Below are 20,867 nucleotides of genomic sequence, written 5' to 3'. Positions count from 1 at the left end.
ATATTCAAGTTTAATAATTTATGCTTTACCAGTAAGACACACATTTCTACTTTTCTGTAAAAGACGTTAGTGGAACAGTCCTGAGCATGCTGACCTGAAGCTGACCCAACGCTGCCTGGGCCTCACCTGCCCGCAGCTTTGCCCGGTGCCCTCCAAAGCCCCAACTAGCCCGTGTGCCAGGCCCACCCCGTGCCCTGCTTCGTGACCGATGACCCCTAGCTGGTGCTGTTAGGCCCCTTGTCCTCCAAGTGTTCTGGGTGTGTGCAGCAGTGCCAAGAGAGGCTGTGTGTTCTCCCCATGCCTTAGTTTTCCCATCTGTAAAGTGGGGGTTAATAATACTACCCACCTCAAGGGGTTGTTGTGAGGACTGAGTAAATTCATGTCAAGACTGATGCATAGTAAGGGCTCAGTGAGTATTATTACTACTACTTCAGATTGGGCAATATCATTTATTTATTTTTCTTATTTAATGAACAGAATCTATCCAAACTGCTAAAAGCTTAGTCCAAATGAAAACAGCCAATATCCATGGGTTCTGATCTCCAAAGGAGGAATGCAAAATCATACTGGGAGGCTGTGCAGCCAGCTGCCTGGGCTTGAGTCCTGGCTCTGCCCCAGCTAGATAACCTAGATCTCAAATGACTTGACCCCTCTCTTCAGTATTTCCATCTGCAAAAGAGCCATATGATAGCATCAGCCTCGGAGGGCTGTAGTGAGGTCAGCACGAGCTAATAGATGAACTTGTAGGACATGGCGTGGTACAGAGTCAGTGCTGAAGAAAGGGGTGGCATCATTATCATCCTTTTTTCCTTGGGTTGGCTCCCTACCCCTAAGTGAGTGGTGGGTACTCAAGGAGTTAATTTCGGGCAAGAGAGGTTGTGGGTTTGGGGCAGGGCGGCTGCCCTGCTGAGTGTCGCCACCAGAGGGAGCAGCTGGACTTGAGCTGGTCCCTTCAAGCCTGGGTGCCAGCGCCCACCCAACCCTACTGGGGCCAGGGGAGGGGGCCGGCTGGGAGTGGCCACCGCGGCTCCAGCCCTTAGTGGTCTCTCCTCCCACCCCCCTCCTGCCTGCAGAGCCATCCGGCCCCCACGCTGGTGACACCCTCCTCACACTCCGTGAGTGGGGTGGAGTGGGGAATCTGGGGAGGGGGCTGGCCAGGAGGAGCCAGGGCAGCTCCAACCCTCCGTGGCCCCTCCCCTCCCATGGGGCCCTCTGGCCCCTTCCCCAGGGCTGCTCTTCCTATGGCCTCTGACCCCCTCCTCCTTGCCCTGCTTTGCCTGGAGCACCCAGCGAGTCCCTTTCCCAAACCTCCTGGGAGAAGGGACGTGGGAGGAGGGGAAGAAACTTCCAGGGAGCTGGAAAGGGGGGGTAGGGAGACAGAAATAAAGACACCAGACAGAGGGAGACACACACACACACACACACACACACACACACACACACACTCAGACACACACAGAAAGAGAGGCCAACAGACAGAAGGAGCCAGACAGAAAGAGAAAAAGAGAAACAGAGACAGAGAGACAATTCAGATAGAAATAGAGAGACAGAGATAGAGAGTGGGAAGCAGACTAACTCACGGAGTCAGAAGTATAAAAAGGGAGAGAGACAGAAAGACAGGGAAAGAGAAATAAACAGAAAATTAGACACCAAAGAGATACAGGAAGAAAAACAGACTGAGGAGAGACCAAGAAAGAGGAGAGAGAGAAGCCAGGGCAGAGTGTGCCAGCTGGCGGCATAGAGGGTCACCTGGCGTGGGAGATGTAGTGGCCGCGACCTGGGCCAAGCTGGGTGGGCAGAGAGAAGCCGGTGCCTCGGCGGAGGTCAGGGGGCATGGGAGGGGCAGGAATCCTGCTGCTGCTGCTGGCTGGGGTGGGCGTGGGGGAGGCCTGGAGACCCCCAAAGGGAAAGTGTCCTCTGGGTTGCTCCTGCTCCAAAGACAGTGCCCTGTGTGAGGGCTCCCCGGACCTGCCCGAGAGCTTCGCCCCGACCCTGCTGTCGCTGTGAGTGTCAGGCCCTCCGGAAGCCTGAGGCTGGGGATGGGAGTCCTGGGACCCCAGGGGCTGGCTCCCCAAGGAAACAGGGACCCATCAGGATCTTGGGAGGGTGGCAGCAAAGGATGTCGGGAGGCCTGAAAGGGGGCTGCTGGGATTTGGAAAGGAGCGCGAGGGAAATTCCAAGGGCAGGGGCAGCATCGGGGCCTGGGAGGAGGGAGAGCCGTGGGGTGGGCTGAGCGCTGCCAGGATCCTTGCCAAGCGAGGAGGGCAAATGCCTGTCTCCCCTGGGATGTAGGGGAATTACACACACCCAGGGTCAGGTGGCATGCCAGGGTCCCCTCCGCCCCACCCCCGGACACAGGAGACAGCTCTGGGATGGGACTGGCACACTGGAGCGGTTTTCTCCTCGCCCACCATTGCCCACATCCCCAGCTCACTCGTTAGGACTGGAGTCACCCAGCTGAAGGCCGGCAGCTTCCTGAGAGTACCGTCACTGCACCTGCTGTGAGTGGGGCCCGGCTTAGCGACGACCACCTGAGGGAGGGGGTGTCCGTGCACATGCGCGTGGGGGAGGCTTGGACACACATACGTGTGTGTGCGTGTCCGTGAAAGCATCCGTGTCACGCACATACTCACGTTGCATGCGTATGTGTGTGTGACCGTGCCCACGTGGGCTGGGGTTGGGAGGGGGCAAGGTTAACGTGTCAGGTAGGGAGCAGCAACCCTGGAAAAATTTCTTTCTAACTTCCTTGCCAGCCTCTTCACATCCAACTCCTTCTCCGTCATCGAGGACGATGCGTTTGCGGGCCTGTCCCACCTGCAGTACCTGTGAGTGAGGCCAGGAGATGGGAGCCCGGGAGAGGAAGGAGGAGCCCCTCTGTGTCTCCTAGAGTGGGGGAGATAGGGGCTTGTTGCCCTGGGGAGGAAGTGTCTGGACAAGGGACCATCCTGGAGGGGGCAAGAGGCCGGGCCTCTTGAATGGGGTTGGGGCTCCTGCTCAACTGCCCTCTCTGTTTCAAGATTCACAAAAGGCCTGGATGACCCATGACTGTTTCGGGTCCTACCTGACTTTCGGGAGCCCAGGGAGGTTACAAGAGGCCAGCGATAAGGAAGTGTTTCAAATTAAGAGGAAACTATTCTGAGTTAGATGGTGATGGTGGTGATGGTGGTACTGACGGTAATGGTGGTGATGACAGTATGACTATGCCAGCATTAGTGCTGGTGCTGGTGGTGATGGTAATGGTGGTGGTGGTGATTCTGCTGCAGCTACTCACAGGGAAGTGGTGGCATTATTGAGGGTGGTGGAGTGGGGATGATTTTGATAAAAATGGTGGACCCAACGGTGATGGTGCTATTGGTGGTACAGATGATGAAGTTTGAAGGGTTGGTGTTAGTGATAATTATCAGTATTCTGGGCACTGGTAATTATTGTATTGGTATTGGTGTTGGTGTTGGTGATGGTTTTGGGTAGGATGTTGGTGTTGGTGTAATGGCAATGTTGTTGGTATGGGGTTTGGTGGTGATGGCGGAGATGTTCGTATGTATGGAAATTGTGGCAGTAGTGGTGTTGATGGGTGATGATGTGAGTGCTGGGGGTAAAGGTGGTGTTTCTGGTGTTGGCAATGCTGGTGCTAGTGCTGAAGCTTGTGATAATGGTGGCAATGGTTTTGGTATTGATCACAAAGGCTGTGTTCTTGGTGATGCTTATCAGTGTTGCTGGTGTGGGTTTGGTAATGATGGTGTTGGTGTTGGTGTTGGTCTTGATGACGGGAATGGGTGGTGATGGTACTGGTGACAGTGGTGACATGGTATATTGTTGGTGATGACGGCAGTTATTGGTACTGGGGTTGATGACGATGGTAGAGGCACTGGGCATAATGGATGATGGTGGAGGTATGGGTGGTAATATTGGTGCTAGTGCTGGTGTTGGTGATCATGGCAGCAGTGGTGGTGATGGTGGTGGCAGTGTTCACGGCAATGAGGCTGGCAATGACCCTAGGGTCAGGTTCTTGGGTCCTGAAACTGTAGGCTGGGACCTTGGTGAGGACAGGTTCCTGGGAGGTTTTCCCTGGGATTATGCAAGGTGTTGGGGGAGAATTCGGCACATTCCAGTGGCCTATGGCTTCCATGGGGTGAGTTCCCCAAGCACTGCAGGGCCACGGCAGGGAACCAAGGGCCGCCCCCTGACCCCACCTTCCCTCCACAGCTTTATCGAAGACAATGAGATTGGCTCCATCTCTAAGAACGCTCTCAGAGGACTCCGCTCCCTCACACACCTGTGCGTGCCTCCATCGCCCCAGCCCGCCCTGACAGGCACCCCGCACCCATCACCCAGGCACGCAGCGTATCCTGGGAGCTGCTGATGGTTTCTCCTTCTCTCCCTCCACCAGAAGCCTGGCCAATAACCATCTCGAGACCCTCCCCAGATTCCTGTTCCGAGGCCTGGAGACCCTGACTCACGTGTGAGGCTCAAGGGGGCTGGGAGGGTGGGGGGATTTGGGAATGTCTGGGTGGGGGAAGGGGACATCTGTGCCCACTCTTGGTTGGCACAAATGAGTATGACTGCGATGGTTCCTACATATTTTCCACACCCCTTGGGGGCCCTATCCTGAAACCTTGCCTGGGGAGGGGTGGGGAGCGTGGCCCCCAGGGAGTGGAATCCGGGTCGCAGCCCCTCCCCGGCCTCTTGCCCCAGGGACCTCCGCGGGAACCCGCTCCAGTGTGACTGCCGTGTCCTCTGGCTGCTGCAGTGGATACCCACCGTGAACGCCAGCGTGGGGACTGGGGCCTGTGCCGGCCCCGCCGCCCTGGCCCACATGCAGCTCCACCACCTCGACCCCAAGACGTTCAAGTGCAGAGCCATAGGTGGGGGCTTTCCCGGTGGGGTGGGAGGGACAGCAGGTGTTCCCGGAAGAAGGTGGGAGATTGGGGAACGGCTGCCAGGCCTGAGGGGCTCACCTCCCTCCCTGCTCTGCCATTTCCTGGCTGTGAGTCTTCTGAGCAAGCAGCATCACCTCCCTGAGCCTCAGTTTTCTTATCTGTAAATAGGGGTAATAAACAGTGACATAGGGCTGCTGTGAGACTTCAGTGATGTGCTTGGCGCAGGGCCTGGGAGGGGAGGCCCCCATAAATGTTCATTCTCGTCTTTGTTGTTATTGATATAAAATCGACCATTTAAAAAAATACTTCCTATGATCATTTTGCTTTTCCACAAATATATTTTGGTACCTTTATGGGTACTGGGCAAAGCAGAGAGCACAGCAGTGATGAAGCCAGTCCTGGGTCTTGCCCTCACAGAGCCCACAGCCAGAGGCAAGCAGAGAGGGATGGCCCAGAATGATCAGGGCTGGGATGGGGGCAGCACAGAGGGGTCAGGGCCGGGATGGAGGGAAACCATGGAGCTAGGGGAGCCCAGAGCCAGAGCGGGGGCCAGGCACAGCTGGAGGGTCAGGAAGGAGTGGGCATTTGAGTTCAAACCTGAAGACCATTACTAACATCATCATCATCAAAGCGTAAGACATGTTTTTGGTCTTTGGGATTCACAGAACAAGGGAATTGAACTTAGTCACTCTTCATTCCATTATTCAACAAACAGTCACCGAGGTCCACTCGGTGCCCATCCCTGTGAGAGGCGATGGGCACACTGTGGTGACCAAGGGCCTTGGCCTTGTCCTTGGCCTCATGGGGTCACAGTCCTGGGGGTGGGGAGACAGACATTAAATAAAACATTGCACCAATAAGTGTATGGTACACATTGTGATAAACACAGGGGGTGATGAGAGAGTTTAGGGGGTGGTCCTGCCTTACCTGGGGCATCGGAGAAGGCTTCTCTGAAGAGGTAGCACTAGATGTGGACGTAGCTAAGTGGAGTACAGAGGAAGGGCCCAGCATGCGCAGTGACCCCCAAGGCAGCACAGAGTTTGTCCTGAATGAGGATCAAAGGGAGGCACGTCTGGCTTGCGGGAGTGAGGAAGGGAAGGACACAGATGAGGTGGAAGGTGCAGGCGCCTCACTCTGCAGGACTTTGAAAGCCACAGAGAACAGGGCGGACTTTATCCAGAGGGCTGTGGGAAGCCATGGAGGGTTTTGAGCAGGGAGTGACATGATTTGATGGCCGTTTTTAAAAGATCCCCTTTGGATGGGTATGCTTAGTGGTTTGGTTCATTGCTTCAACCCTGGTCCCTAGAAGTAGGGCCTGGCATGTAGAGTGAAGTATTGTAAACTGGAGTCCACCACCCAGCTCCACTGCCACCACACTGGGCAATCTGGGTGCGCCATTACCAAAAATGCTAAGTTGCTGTAACAAAGAGGCTGTAAATACCATGAATTAAAGAAAACAGAAGGGTCTGAGGTGAGCAGTCCAGGCGGGTGCGGCAGCCCCTGGGTGTTATCCTGCTTTCCACGGCTGAAACCAAGCTGTGGCCCCGTGCATATGCCAGTTCACAAGGAGAAGGGGAAAGGGCCAAGTCCAGGATGAGCCATCTTCCTGCAAGCAAGGCGAGCACTACAGCCATCACTCTGCTCTTGTTCCATTGGGAACCTGGTCTGGTCATGGCCACACCGGACCTCAAGGCCGGGGGGCAGCGTAGGGGGAGTGCTGGGCTAATGTGTCCTCTGGCTGGGCAGCTGTGTGCCCAGCTGCTATCCTACCTCCTGGAAGACGGGAAGGATGGATTTGGCTGGACAGCCGGCTGCCTGTGCCTCTTAGCCTCAGTTTCCTCATCTATAAAGTGGATGTAATAACAGAACATAACCCATAGGGGTCTTGTGAAATTAAATGAATGAATAAATATGCTACTTCTAAGCAGCTATTTGATGAGGCCACGCAGCTTAGAAAATAGAGTACCGCCGTGTTGTTGTGAGTTAATACGTCCACAGGTAAAAAGATTCCACTGTATGTCCCTGTGAGGTCAACACCGTGGTGGTCCTCATCCCAGAGGTGTGCAAGCCGGGGCTCAGTGATGAGGACCTGTGGGGTGCCCCTGGCCTGCCTGACTCTCCCCTCCCCGCTGCACCCCCTCCCAGAGCTGTCCTGGTTCCAGACGGTCGGCGAGTCGGCGCTGGGCGTAGAGGCGTTCTCCTACCAAGGGGAGCCCCACGTCGTCCTGGCACAGCCCTTTGCCGGCCGCTGCCTGATCCTGACCTGGGACTACAGCCTGCAGCGCTTCCGGCAGGAGGAAGAGCTGTCCGGTAAGCCCACTCCCATCCTCCCGCCTGCCAGCTAGCCTGCCCAGCTCGCCTGACAGGCGCCCTGCTCCCCAACTCCCCACAGCGCCCTCGGTGGTGTCCTGCAAGCCGCTGGTGCTGGGCCCGCGCCTCTTTGTGCTGGCCGCCCGCCTGTGGGGAGGCTCGCAGCTGTGGGCGCGGCCCGGCCCCGACCTGCGCCTGGCCCCGCTGCAGGCCCTGGCTCCACGGCGGCTGCTGCGGCCCAATGATGCCGAGCTCCTGTGGCTGGACGGGCAGCCCTGCTTCGTGGTGGCCGACGCCTCCAAGGCGGGCAGCACCACGCTGCTGTGCCGCGACGGGCCCGGCTTCTACCCGCGCCAGAGCCTGCACGCCTGGCACCGGGACACGGATGCCGAGGCCCTCGAGCTGGACGGCCGGCCCCATCTGCTGCTAGCCTCCGCCTCGCAGCGGCCCGTGCTCTTCCACTGGTTTGGGGGCCGCTTCGAGAGGCGCACGGACATCCCCGAGGCCGAGGACGTCTATGCCACACGCCACTTCCAGGCCAGCGGAGATGTGTTCCTGTGCCTGACACGCTACATCGGGGACTCCATGGTGAGGCTGAGCGCAGTCCCGTGGGGCAGGCACAGGCCGGGCCTGACCTGCAGCAGCGGACTCCCACTCAGGGCTGGCCTTTCAGCACTGACCACACCTTGCGCACTGACCTCTGAACTCTGACCCGCCTCACGGGCTGACCTTCCTAATGTGCCGATCTTTGAGCTCTGACCCCACCCCAACACTGACTCCAAGACTGTGACCCCTCGAGGCTGGCTGACCCTAAACCCCTCCCCATCCCCCAACACTGACACTGGCCCCGAGATTCTACCGCCAAACTCCGACACACCCCAGCACCTACATTTAATCACAACCATCACACCCTGAAGCCCCAGGGCTGACGGCCCACCCCCTCCAACACTCTCTCTCTGGAGTGAGGTACAGCCAGGGGGAGGGCTCTGAGCCTAAAAGGCACTGATCTGACGCAGGTGTTCACAGGGTGTCTGCATGGGGAGCAGACTGTGGGCACAGGGACAGGGGCATGGAGACCAGGAAGACCAGGAAGGAGGCTGTGTGATGGTCCAGGAGGGACCATCTGTGGCTGGGCTGGAGTGCGGCCAGAATAAATGAGAGACATAAATGCCACCGTAGGTGAAACTGACAGATTCCAGGGCTGACTGATTCTATGTGGGGTGTAAGGGAGAGAGAAGGGCTCAGAATGACTCCAAGTCGGTGGCCTGAGCAGCTGGGTGGTGACATTTATGAAGATAAGAAAGCTGTGGGAGTTTGGGGACCTACAGGCCTCTGTTCCCAAGCTGTTCCAAGTCCTCCAAAGCCTAGAGGACCACTGACGGGCAGGCCTGGCCCTCTTGGACCCCAGCCCTAATGAGCGGCCACCCTCCGCAGGTCATGCGCTGGGATGGTTCCATGTTTCGCCCGCTGCAGCAGCTTCCCTCTCGCGGTGCCCACGTCTTCCAGCCACTGCTCATCGCCAGGGACCAGCTGGCTATCCTGGGCAGCGACTTCGCCTTCAGCCAGGTCTTCCGCCTTGAGCCTGACAGGGGGCTCCTGGAGCCACTGCAGGAGCTGGGGCCCCCAGCCTTGGTGGCCCCCCGTGCCTTTGCCCATATCACCATGGCCGGCAGACGCTTCCTCTTCGCTGCTTGCTTCAAGGGCCCCACACAGATCTACCAGCATCACGAGTTAGACCTCAGTGCCTGAGACTGGAAGGGACCCTGGACATGGCTGGCAGAGGGTTGGCATGGGGAGTCCTGGGCCTCTGGATGCCCCATTGCCTGGACTCCTGGCCCTACTCAGAGGTGACTGCTGGTCCTGTGAGATACTGACCACAGGCCAAGTTCAAGGCAAGAGCTGCTCCTCCAGTCTTAAGCAACATCTTGGCTGGGGGCAGATGACCCCTCCCCCTCCAATGATGACTTGGGGGCTCAGGCTGGGGCACCGCCGCACAGAGCCAGTACAGAAATCATGGGGGGGGGGTAATGTGCAGCGCTCCATGAGGTCTGGAAGCGCCCCCCTCAACCCACTCTCACCCCTCCTATTCCCTGTAAAAGTACTACGGAGAGGATAGCTTTCCTTTTCCTTCTAAACTCAATCCAGCCAATCGCTTTTAGTGCCCGCCTCCATGACGTCATCAGTAGCTGGGCAGTTTTCCCTGCCGGGCTTGCTAACTTCCTCTGCTGCTTGTGCGCATGCCTGCTGCCGAGGCGGAAGCCCAGTGTGTCTTCCCTGTTGCGCTTGCGCAGGGAATAGGCGGGAAATTGAGAATTGTTGCCCGGAGTCCGAGGTACCCGTCCTCGGTCGATGAAAGGGGCGAGGACAGAAAGTGTATGAGCTCAATAAACGCGCTGTGCACCCGCCTCACCGGTTGTTGTGGGGTCACTGGGAGAGGGTGTCTGCTGTGGCATGGGGTGGGGTGAGGGAGGAGGATTGGTGTCCCAGGAACGGTATCATGGAGCGGGGGGAGGTGTCCCAGGGTACATTTTGGCTGCCCTTGTTGAGCTTTCAGAGGTTTCTAAGGAGCGTGGGCTCATGCTTATGGGGGGCCTCGTGGGATGTCCAAGGGATTTAAGGGCATTATTAGGGGACAGGTCACGGGCTTATTGTTGGTCTCATGTCTTATGTATTGTAGGAGATACTTCGGGGTGTTTTGAAGGATTTTAGGCATTTTTATGGCTCTTGGGGACATTTTGGAAGTCTTATTGGGTATTGGAGACTGTCTCAAGGGAGTTTAGGGCTTGTTGGAAGTTCTCACACCATGCGGACATTATATGTTATTAGGAGTATCATGGGGAATAATTTAAAGGTCTTACAGGACCATTTGAGTGTTAAGAAGGGTCTTTTATAATAAAATGGGGTCTGAGGTGAGTCAGAGGGTCACTATTATAATCATAAGCTATCTGGGTACTCCTGTTGTGACAGGATGATCCCACATCCTAGTTTTCCTGGGATGGTCCCACTGTCCACCTGAGTGTCCCAGCATTCCATCTGGCTAGAGCTCCCTTTCACTCTCAAAATGTCCCCCATGTGGCTACTACAGCATTTTAAATGGCAGATGTGGCTCCCATGGCCACGGAGGCAGAGGTCAGGCCCCATGCCGTCCGCCAGGTCATGAGGAAGCAGGCCTGTGGGCTTGTCTCAGTGGAGAGATTCAGCTGCCAGCTTCCATGCTGGCCCCCATGCACATCCACCTTCTCCTGGCCCCCCGAAACCCCAACGCGCACATAGGGAGTTTCGAGGCTGCTTGGGCACGAAGCAAGATCATTTTAGAGTGAAAACTGAACAAAGACCCCCTCCAGTGAGAGATGAGATGGAGCCCTGGCCAGGGGGGTCTGAGAATTCCATCCTGGAGTTCAGGCTCCTGTGCAGAGCCAGGACTTGGGGAAAGAGTGGCCCTCGGTGCTCTTTCAGCTGATCCATCCTCAACAGTTATGGGCAGAGCCTGGGAGAGGTGACAGGGTCAGCTTGTGAGAGTGGATCAGGTTATTTCTACACACACACACACACACACACACACACCACACACACACACACACACACACACGCACCTCATACCCTGTGTCCCAGTCAGCCCCATTCTGTCCCTGTCTTACCTGAAGTGATGAGAGGTGGGGCATCCCCTGGATGGTGGCTAGGGAAAGAAAAGTGGTGAGATCTCCGTTCGCCCCCGTTTATCCTCTCCCTCAAGGCTAGAGGATTCTCAGCTTGCCCCGACGTAGCTTCCTAGCTATTTTCCCACAGAGTTCTACCATCCCAGGGACCAAAGCATTTCGTGATTGGAGGCCCTCTGAGGATTCATGGCTCTGAAGAATAAACCTGGAAAATCTCAGTAGCAGGAATTCTCCAGGGCAAGACCCAGAGACCTGGCCTTTTTTTTTTTTGCGAGATTTAGCTCTTTACCCCTGAAAGGTGTCTGTCCAGTATGAGGCAGGCACACTGCCTGGAACCCATCTTACCGGGGCTTCCGGCTGAACTTGCATTTGCATTTCCCACCTGTTAGGAGAGAGGGCGATGTCAGGGGAGGACACCCACCGCCCTGCGCTGCCCGCTCCCCCGCCAGCTCCTCACTCACTCATGAGGACGATGATGCCGATGGCGCACAGAACCGCTGCGACGATGAGCCCGCCGACACGGAGGCTGAACCAGTCTAGGAGAAACCCAGAGGGGGCCCTCGGTGCCAGCCCGTGCCCGCCTCATCCAAGCCCCCAACCGCCTGACGATATGCGTTAGGCACCCCTGATGTGGGATGCAGCAGTGGAGAGAACAGACGGCCCTCCAGCCCCCGCGCTCACTTTCCAGTCTCTACACAGCAAGCGACAGAGATCTAACGTGGGGTTAGGTAGAGAGAAGCGGTCTGAAGACAAATAAGCAGGGCCGGGGGACGGAGGGTCAGAAGACAGCTCTTTTAGGGACAGTGGCCAGGGAGGACCCTGCTGAAGGGGCATATTTGAGCAGAGGCCTGAGGAGGGGAGGGAGGGAGCATGGGGCTACGTGGAAGAAAACATGGGGGTGGTTCCAAGGACCAGGCGGGCATGTCTTGTTCCCTTAATCCACTGTGTTTACTGTTCAATGCCCCAATCCTCGCCCCCGGGTCACCCCCATCAGACCCTCACCCAACCCTGTGTGGGACCGTTGGCACGAAATCGGTCTGAGGGGTGAGTGGGGCTGCAAAGGGAGGGGCACAGGCTCTCACCATAGTAGAAAGGACTGTTTTTATCTGCAAGGAAAGAAAAATAGGACATGAATCCAGGATAAGAGTGGGGATGCAGGGGTCCTGGGGGAGACTTTGGGGGCGGGACTGGTGGAAGAGTCGGTCTGACTCACCTTCCGGGTCGTTGGCATCCAAGGCAGGCAGGCCTGGCGGGGAGAAGCAGGGTAGGAGAGAGATGGGGGTGCTGGCCTCGGCAAAGCTGGGGACAGGGCCGTTGGAGCTCCAGGCCTCAGCGTAGGGTCCCCTGATGGACAGTTCCCCACCTCCCACGGACACAGGGGTCCAACCCCAAACTAGCTCCTCTGCACGTTCCACCTCGGAAATGAGGGTTTCCCCCGACTCAGCCCCACACCTGAAATAGGTTTTCACCTGGGTGGCTTTGGGCCACCTAGCCAGCCTTTGGCCTGATGTTTCCAGACACCTGGCTAATCCGCACCCCCTGCAGAAACGAGCGATGGTCTTGTCAAGATGACAGGTGGCTTCAGCTCCCAGGCATTCTCAGCCCTCATCTCCTGGTTCTGCCACGCCCACATCCCACCCATCCCTCACCATTCCCCTTAAAGTGACTTACTAATTATGAACTTAGTACGCTTTATTTAAAAATGCAACTTTACATCACTACCCTGAATGGAATGGCAGTCTTGCCCAATCTAATGGATAAAAACAGATACAATGAAAGCAAAGGACTAGGATTGAATTCTGGCTAGAAGCAGTGGGCTGCCTTAGCTCTGAGCCTAAGCTCTGTTCTTTCTTTGTTAAAGGGAGGTTCACATTTTTAAATTATATTTAAAGCACAAACACATGGTGCTTACTCTGTCCCAGGCACTCTTCTAAGTGTTTTGCAAATAGTAACTCGTTTAATCCTCACAGTGACTCTATAAGTAGGTGCTACTATTGCCCAGATGGGGAAACTGAGGCACAAGGGGCTTTGGTAACTTGCCACATAACCTCGAAACTTTTACCTCTCGTAATCAAGTGTTAAGAAGTGTTAAAGACACAGTAGCCCAGGGCTGAGACTTCTTGATATCATCAAGGAGACATCAAGACCATGCATGACGAGCTGTGTGAACCTCTGCTGTAAGAGGTCCTCCTTTATGTGTTCCTTGAAATCACCAGTGTGGCACTTCCCACCTTCCAGGAGATGCTGTCCTGAGACTCACCACCCCACAGGGGAGGCAGAAAGCACGAGAGAGCCACACGCAAGCGTGGTCAGCATGCAGCTGAGGGGGTCAGGGGAAAGGCAGTCCAGGAACGGGCACTCACCTGCCAGGAGGACGAGCAGGCTCAGGGCCACCTCTTGCATGTCGGAGAGCTGGCCTGGAGGGATCTAGGGGGAAGGTCCAGCTTTAGCAGGGCCACCGGGATGCCTCTGGTTCCCAATCCCCTGCTACTGTGCTCCTTATCCAGGGTACACAGCTCAGCCCAGGGCAGAAAGCCTGGCCTTGAAACTCGCTGGGCTGAGAGATAAGGAAGAAGGAGCCGGAAAGTGCAGTGGGGGCTGGGTGAGAACGCAGACCTGAAGGGGGAGCAGCAATAATAACTCGCTGGACGTGGACTTGAGGCTTTAAGTGAATTGCCCTGGCAACCAAATGAGGAAGGTGCCGCCCGCTGTTATTCCCATCTTACAGATGCGGAAACTGAGGCTCCAGAGGTAAAAGTGGGTGCTCAAGGTCACCTTGCCAGGAAGCGGGATTTAAACCAGACCTGGCTCTGCGGAGGCTGTTCCTAACTCAGGACTCTCTCAGGGCCTTGGGGTGTTGTGGGAAATGGGGTGTCGGGAGCCAGGTGGCAGGAGGCCCGGTTCCTGGGAGTGTCTCCCATAGACAGCTCGGAGCCTGCCCGCCCTGCCCAGACTTCGCAGAACTTGGGCTGGGCCAGGGCTGGGGACTGAGCTGGCTCCTCTTGTTGCTCTGGGCAGGATGTGGGGAGGAGAGAACTCAGAGAGGATGGGGGGAGGGGGGAGGGGGGAGGGAGAGGGCAGCCCCAGCCTCATCTTCTGCCCCACACTCCTCTCACCCCACCGTCCTGCTTCTGCCCCACCCCAGTTCTTGGTCCTGCCTCTACCCCTACCAAGCTCCTCTGGCAGCAAACACTTCCTCTTTCCCCAGGTAGGCCTGCCCAGCACGAAGAACACTCTGACGCCCCCTTCCTGGCCCAGTATCAGTCCCCCTGTGCGTCCCCCTGTCCCCTCCCCCGCCCCTGCCCCACTGCCACAGCATACATTGTCCCAATCTTGATAGCAAGAGCTCACACTTAGATCCACCTTGTGCGGGGCACCGCCAAATGACCTTGCTGGGTTTTCTCTCATGTAATCCCCCAAGAATCCCGGAGGCCATTGGTTATAGGCCCTGTTTCACAGACAGCAAAACACACACCCTCCCTAAGCCTGGTAAAAAGCCCATTGACATTCCCTGCTCTGTCTCCTGCCCACAGCTGGAGAGCACATCCCATCTCTCTCTCTCTCTGGCCTCCATGTAACCCCCTCCCTGAATTTCTTTCCTGGGAACCTTCTTAGCTTCCCAGTTCATCCCATATACCAGACTCACGGTTTTAATTTGAGCATTCATTTCTTTGAGCATTCAGGCAGGAAAAGGGCCTGTAGCTTTGGGGAACATTACTAAGGCATTTAAGACCGCCCCCCAAATTTGGGGTGGTGCGGGGAGAGTTGGAGTGTGTATGTGGGCAGGACAGCCTAGTGGTTCCCGGCACAGGTCTGTAGAAGGACCACCTGTAGTCTAAAGCGAACACATGAGCCTTTGTCACCCCACGATCACACTAATACTAGTAATAAGAGCAGGTGCTGATTGAATGTTTACCCCACACCAGGCTCTGTTCTCAGCTCTTTGCACTTGTTCTCGCATATAATCTTCGCAGCTTGATGAAGTTGGCACTATGATTAGCCCACGTCGCTGTCGCAACCCTGTCACCCCTGCGAATTCAGCTTAATGCTCTGTACTGTCACTCGGGACTCAGAGTCTCAGCGCTTCAGCCTCTTTCCATGGGAGCCTCCAAGCCTCCCTGGCCGGTGAGGGCTCCGTACACCCCCATACACCCCCTCCCCAGGCATCTCCCAGCACCCCTAGCACAAGGGGCACTGATGGGTGGTCTCAGCCGTACCCCAGCCCCTGCACGACATTTCCACCCTACTGTCCCATGGTGTGGGCTGCTGGGAGCTGGCGTCCGGGCATCTGCCCCCTCCTGCCCTGTTCAGGCTGTTATTGGAAGAGGCCCCCGGGCAGCTCCAGAACTGACTGCCGTCGGTGTGAAGCCTTGGAGAGAAAGCCTGCAGACGGAGGCTGCGCCCACCCTTCTCTGCTCCGTCCTGGCCCCAGAGATCCCAGTGCTGGTGTGAGGACTTTACGCCGTCCACCCCCTACTATCGCTCTATTTCTCCATGATGGTGGCCAGGCCCTTCAGGCCTGAGCAAAATGACTCCCTCGTGTCCCTGAAGTCTCCGCGCTACCTCCCCATTTTAGAGCTTCCCCAGGAAGCCACCAGCGCCCTCCCCAAGAGGCCTCCAGGACCCACATATTCCCAATGCGCGGACGCCCTGAGTCTACCTAGTCATCCACCCGATCCAGATACTTCTGTTCTACTCAGAAACCCCGATCCACCCAGACCCCCCAGTCCAACAGACACCCCAATCCCATCTGTGGGCCTTACCTTCACCCCAGCTGGCTCACCCAGCCTCCTGTGTGGAGAATGATGGGGAGGGGGGGCTTTCTCTAATCTGCTCCCCCAGCAAAGCACCTTGAAGGGGGAAGGTTCTAGGGGTCTTTAGCAGAGAGCAGTGGAGGGAGGGGCAGAGCCAAGAAGGGGTTGGAAGGAGGGGGGCCCCAGCCCCTCACCTGCGTGCTCCACAGGCCGCGCAGAGGTTCAGGTTCCGGGAGAGAGCCGGGCTGCTTAGCCTGAGTCCTGCCTTTATCCGCAGCCTCCACGCCCTAAGCAAACCTGGGCAGGTAGAGAACTAGTCTGACTCCCTAAAGCTCAGGGGCTCTCTCACCTCACACCTGCTCTTAAAGAGACAGTTCCAACCCCCAACCACTAGTGGCAGGGAGCTCCCTGGGGTCTCTAGGGTCACAGCAGCCTTAGGCGAGGCAGAAGGAGAATGCGATGAGGGCTGGAACTCTGCCCCGCACATCCAGGGAGGTGGCTTTCTCCAGTCTCCTGCCCCTCAGAAAAGGACCTGGAAGGAGGAGGGGTTCAGGTCTTTAACGGCAGAGCTGCTGCCTGGCGGGGCGGTGGGGGGAAGGCCATGCTTTGGTTGTAATAACCTAATCTCTTTTACTTAGATTGTGTGTTGTCCTTGGAGGGGGGATGGGTGGCCATTGCGGGAGATCTAAAGTCCTCCTCCGGGCCACTTGTTGCTGTTGACACAGTTTGAGGGTCAGCAGAAGATGCTGATAGGACCAAGGTCATGAGGTGGGGACGGGATGCACGGGGGGGAGGGGGGTAAGTGGGGATTGAGCTGTTGGGCCGTAGACCATGACCTCTCCCCCATCGTGCCCATCATGGCCTAGGGAGACTGGGACCTGGTTCCCAGCACCAGGCAGACCTTCCCAGCCTGGGTTCTTCCCAAGGGTGCTGGGAGCCAGATGTCTCCACAGTGGGTGTTGGGACGGGGGCTGTCTCTCACCCCGGATAAGGCCATTGCACTGTGCAAGGCTCCCTTCCCCTCCCTCCTCCCTCTCCTGCCCCTCCTCCTCATGGCATTCCTTCCAGCTGGGGTCTGTGCAGGCCCCCACTTGTTCCCCGTTGGGGTGCCCCCTCCCCCCAATTCCGCCTTTTTAGACAGAGGGACTTTTGTCTGGGGGCTGGATGGAGAACAAGGCGCCTTTGAGTGTCTGGCGGAGGATTGGGGTCACGGGGAGGGGCAGGGCCTTCCTAGGGTGGATCTGCACTGGCCACCAGCTGGACTCCAGGCGACCCCCAACACCATCGCGGGGGTGGGAGGGGGGCGCAGGAGCCAGGCCGGGGAGAAGGTACCATGGGGAGTGTGGAGGGCAGGACAGGGAGAGGGGCTTTTGAGGTCAAGGCTCTGCTGGGGGCAGGGAGAAAGGACCCCACCCGCGACTTCTCAGCAGGGAGGGGGAAGGGTGGGGCAAGGAACGCCCGCCCAGCTACACGCTTTCTTTATGTGGGTCCCTTCGGCAATTTCTCAATCCCAGGCCCTCGACTAAGACAGGGTCTCCCTACAACTCCCACCAAGGAGGGGCCAGTCCCTGCCAAGAGTGGGGCTCAGTCAGGGTGGGGCTCAGTCGAAGCAGGAGGTTCAGAGGGAGATGGAAACAGAGAAGGGGAGGCCTGGTGGGGGAGGATCCCAGTCCAGCTGAGGGGGTCTTTGTGTCCAGTCAGATAACATCTCTTGCCCAGACATTTCAAGATTGCGATGTTCCTTTTAAGACCCTTCTGGTGGTCTTGGGGATGGGGTGGTGTCTCCCTCTGCTGGGAAGTCCAGGAACTGCATGCATCTGAGACAGATGGGGCGAGTGCTGGGTGGCTAGGAGGGATGCTTCCATCCTTCACCTGTGCCGGAGTCTGCACACTCAGGTGCCAATGGGGCAGGCAAGAATCATGAATGAGTGAAGCAGGACTGGCATGAGACTATAAGGTACGGTGGCAGCTGGGCAAACAGAACTATTGTCCTGTCTAAAGGGCAGCCACCGGGACTTCCCTGGTGGCGCAGTGGTTCAGAATCTGCCTGCCAATGCAGGGGACACGGGTTCGAGCCCTGGTCCAGGAAGATCTCACATGTCGCTGAGCAACTAAGCCCGTACGCCACAACCACCGAGCCTCAGCTCTAGAGCCCGTGAGCCGCAACTACTGAGCCCGCATGCCACAACTACTGAAGCCCATGCACCTAGAGCCCGTGCTCTGCAACAAGAGAAGCCACCACAATGAGAAGCCCACGCACCGCGATGAAGAGTACCCCCACTCGCCGCAACTAGAGAAAGCCCGCGTGCAGCAACGAAGACCCAATGCAGCCAAAAATAAAAATAAAATAAAATAAAATGTTTAAATGAATAAAGGGCAGCCACCAAAAACACTGGCTCAAGCTCATGTGGACAGATACAGAAGTACCTCCCAGACATCTTGCTATGGGAAAAAAAGCAAGATGTAGAGACACATGCTACCATTTGTAAGGGGAAAAATAATGTATATTCATGTACTTATAAATGAATGAAGTATCTTTGGAGATTGGCACACATGGCTGCTTCTGAAGAGGAAGACCGAGAGGCTGGGAGATGGCTGGGAAGGGAGACTCACTTAAGCTCATGCACCCTCTTCTACTTTCTGAATTTTAAATCCTACAAGTGTACTACTTTGAAAAAAAGTTTAATTAAAAGAATTTCAAGGATAACCTCTACACAGTTCTAGCCAATTGCTTCTATACTTTCAAAAGATGTCAGGAACCTGAACCTTTATGTAGAGTTCCCAATATTAAAAGTTGGCTCAGGGAATACCCTGGTGGTCCAGTGGTTAGGACTCGGCACCTTTACTGCTGTGGCCGAGGTTCAATACCTGGTTGGGAACTAAGATCCCATAAGCCACGTGGTGCGGCCAAAAAACAAAAAAAGGCTCAGATTTTTAAAAAATTATGCAGGTCAGACAAAACAAATCTAAGGGCTGGTTTCAGCCTGGGGGGACCACCAATTAGAGCCTTCTGCAAACCTCATTCCCTGAAGTTTTAATCACATGGTCTTGCATTTGGATGTTTATAAGCCTATACCTAACCCAGGGTGGAACAGAATGTGCCCCATCCAAGCGGATGTTGGGCAGGGGCTGGGACTTAGGGCAGGACTTGAGACTCCCGTGTGGATGGGTACAGGTGTGAACACTGAGACCCTGGGGAAGGTCTGCAGGGAGTGGCGTGCATGCAGCCGCTTGCATCCTATTGGGGGTTGACTCTCTTTTGGGATGAGTCTTCTAGGCCTGCTTGACTTCAGTCATATTCAACATGTGTCCAGTTATTTATATATGTATATGTGTTGTGTGTTTATGTTTATATACAAATATATGTGTTATATATATATTATCATATTATATAGATAATAAAGCCATTTGGAATATTTCTCCTTCATTTTGCTTTTGAGATCATTTGGGGTTTTTTGTCTGTTTTTTGTTTTTGGGGTTTTTTAAATTAATTAACTTATTTATTTATTTATGGCTGCGTTGAGTCTTTGTTGCTGCACGCAGGCTTTCTCTAGTTGCAGCGAGCGGGGGCTACCCTTCGTTGCGGTGCACGGGCTTCTTATTGTGGTGGCTTCTCTTGTTGCGGAGCACGGGCTCTAGGCGCGCAGGCTTCAGTAGTTGTGGCTCACGGGCTCAGTAGTTGTGGCTTGCGGACTCTAGAACACAGCCTCAGTAGTTGTGGCGCATGGGCTTAGCTGCTCCGCAGCGTGTGGGATCTTCCCGGACCAGGGCTCGAACCCGTGTTCCCTGCATTGGCAGGCAGATTCTTAATCACTGCGCCACCAGGGAAGCCTGAAATCATTTGCTGAAGCAGAGATTAGCTGTGATTTCTCAGTATCCTGGGAATTCTTGCGAAATGAGCAAAACCAAACCTATAGACAGTTTCTGAACATCACAAAGTTTTCAGGAATGCCGAATTCAAGTACAAAATCAAGGCTGTGGGGTGTTTTGTAGTCATCGATTCAAAGTTTTAGTAATTGGGGTTTTGCCATTTGCTTTTGCTAGTCAGGGCTCAGTCATTTTATTGCTCTTCTCTTGAGGCTGTATTTCTTCAGGATCCTGGCAAATTCATAGGCCCTAAATGGGCCAGCCTGGGCTGTGGGAGCTGGAAGCACCCCGACCCATGAGAGGGGTCCTGGTGGGGCTGGGGCCTCACCTTCCCAGGTAAAGGCTGAGAGGCTGGGCTGGGGGGCTGGGAGGCTGGGAAGGCGTGATCACAGTGACGCTCCAAGCTCCTACTTCCTGGGCAAGACGGGGACAGAGATACCCCTGGGCAGACAAATGAGGCATTGGCAGGCAGATTCTCAACCACTGCGCCACCAGGGAAGCCCCAAATCTCCTGATTTTTAAATGTTGGTAACTGACTTTTAATTTCCCTAACACTTTGTGTACCAAATGAAATGTGTCCAAGGTCGGATCTGGCCCTATGGCCACCAGTGTGAGTCTCCATCTTAGGGACTAGGCAAGCTCGGGGTGGGGCGGGGGGGAGGTTCAGGTACCACCATCCCCCGCCCCCCGCTACCCCTCCTCCCCTCCAGGCATGTTTCTACCTCAGGGCCTTTGCAACAGCTGTTCCCTCTGTCTGGGATTCTTCTCCCACATGTCAGTACATAAGGTCTTATTCCCTTACCGTCTTCAAGTCCTGGCTGAAGACGTGGCCTTCCCTGATCACCCTACTTAAAAGCACATCCACCCTCTCCCTTTCTATTCCCTTCTGACTTATCTATCTTCAAAGCATATTCCAGGAAACTCCTCTTTGCTTCTTTGATTATCCGCCTCCCCTGCTGGCATGTCAGGTCCTCCCCCAAATTTTCATCTGAATTATATATAGAACAACGCCTGGCAGTAATGGTGCTCCTGAAGTATTTCTTAAATAATAAGAGAAAGGAGCTCTTATGCCCCCCCTCACCATCACAGAGGCCTTGCCGGAGTGAGGCGGGGGTGCTAATGGGGGCAGGTGGGCAAGGGGGACCACATTTGCTGACAGTCCTGGACCAGTTTCCTCATCACTGGGGATGGGGGCTTGGGCTGATGGCTAGGAGTCCTGAGTGTGAGTTGGAATTATAGGGAAGCAGGAGAGGGGATTGGGGGTTTGAGAGGGGAGCCCTGCAGCCTCCTCCCAGCCTGTCTCAGTCCCTGAGACAAGGATCTCAAACTGGCGGCCCCCGGGCCAACCCAACGATTGTACATGTTTGCTTGAGTTCAAAGAGTGTTGCAAAAATTCACTGTTG

General features: G+C 55.8%; 2 protein-coding genes across 11 annotated transcripts; one reads left to right on the top strand and one right to left on the bottom strand.

The window, feature by feature from the left end:
- Positions 1 to 1,551: 1,551 nt before the first annotated feature.
- Positions 1,552 to 9,592, top strand: LGI4 (leucine rich repeat LGI family member 4). Of its 4 annotated transcripts, XM_082369436.1 has the most exons (9): positions 1,552 to 2,003; positions 2,430 to 2,501; positions 2,754 to 2,825; positions 4,204 to 4,275; positions 4,388 to 4,459; positions 4,693 to 4,862; positions 7,023 to 7,187; positions 7,270 to 7,775; positions 8,622 to 9,592. In XM_082369436.1, exons 1-9 carry the CDS (start codon positions 1,834 to 1,836, stop codon positions 8,934 to 8,936), a joined length of 1,614 nt encoding a protein of 537 aa, XP_082225562.1. In that variant the 5' UTR covers positions 1,552 to 1,833; the 3' UTR covers positions 8,937 to 9,592. The 4 variants fall into 4 exon arrangements, with proteins under 4 accessions (XP_082225562.1, XP_082225563.1, XP_082225564.1 ...); XM_082369437.1 differs by lacking the exon at positions 2,754 to 2,825; XM_082369438.1 differs by lacking the exon at positions 4,204 to 4,275.
- A 466-nt stretch (positions 9,593 to 10,058) lies between these two features.
- FXYD3 (FXYD domain containing ion transport regulator 3) lies at positions 10,059 to 16,090 on the bottom strand. Of its 7 annotated transcripts, none has more exons than XM_082369463.1 (8): positions 15,792 to 15,939; positions 13,207 to 13,270; positions 12,057 to 12,089; positions 11,926 to 11,949; positions 11,305 to 11,379; positions 11,189 to 11,225; positions 10,826 to 10,863; positions 10,482 to 10,674 (listed from the first exon to the last, which is right to left on the bottom strand). In XM_082369463.1, the coding sequence occupies exons 2-8, from the start codon at positions 13,244 to 13,246 to the stop codon at positions 10,655 to 10,657; spliced, it is 267 nt and encodes an 88-aa protein (XP_082225589.1). In that variant the 5' UTR covers positions 13,247 to 13,270; positions 15,792 to 15,939; the 3' UTR covers positions 10,482 to 10,654. The 7 variants fall into 7 exon arrangements, with proteins under 7 accessions (XP_082225584.1, XP_082225585.1, XP_082225583.1 ...); XM_082369460.1 differs by lacking the exon at positions 15,792 to 15,939 and adding an exon at positions 14,490 to 14,525; XM_082369461.1 differs by lacking the exons at positions 11,926 to 11,949; positions 15,792 to 15,939 and adding an exon at positions 14,490 to 14,532.
- Between the last annotated feature and the right edge of the window lie 4,777 nt (positions 16,091 to 20,867).

This window comes from Balaenoptera borealis (assembly GCF_965194805.1).
Source record: "Balaenoptera borealis genome assembly, chromosome: 19".
Classification (NCBI taxonomy): domain Eukaryota; kingdom Metazoa; phylum Chordata; class Mammalia; order Artiodactyla; family Balaenopteridae; genus Balaenoptera; species Balaenoptera borealis.
Note: the sequence above shows the minus strand (reverse complement) of the source record. Positions and strands in the feature narration are given on the sequence as shown.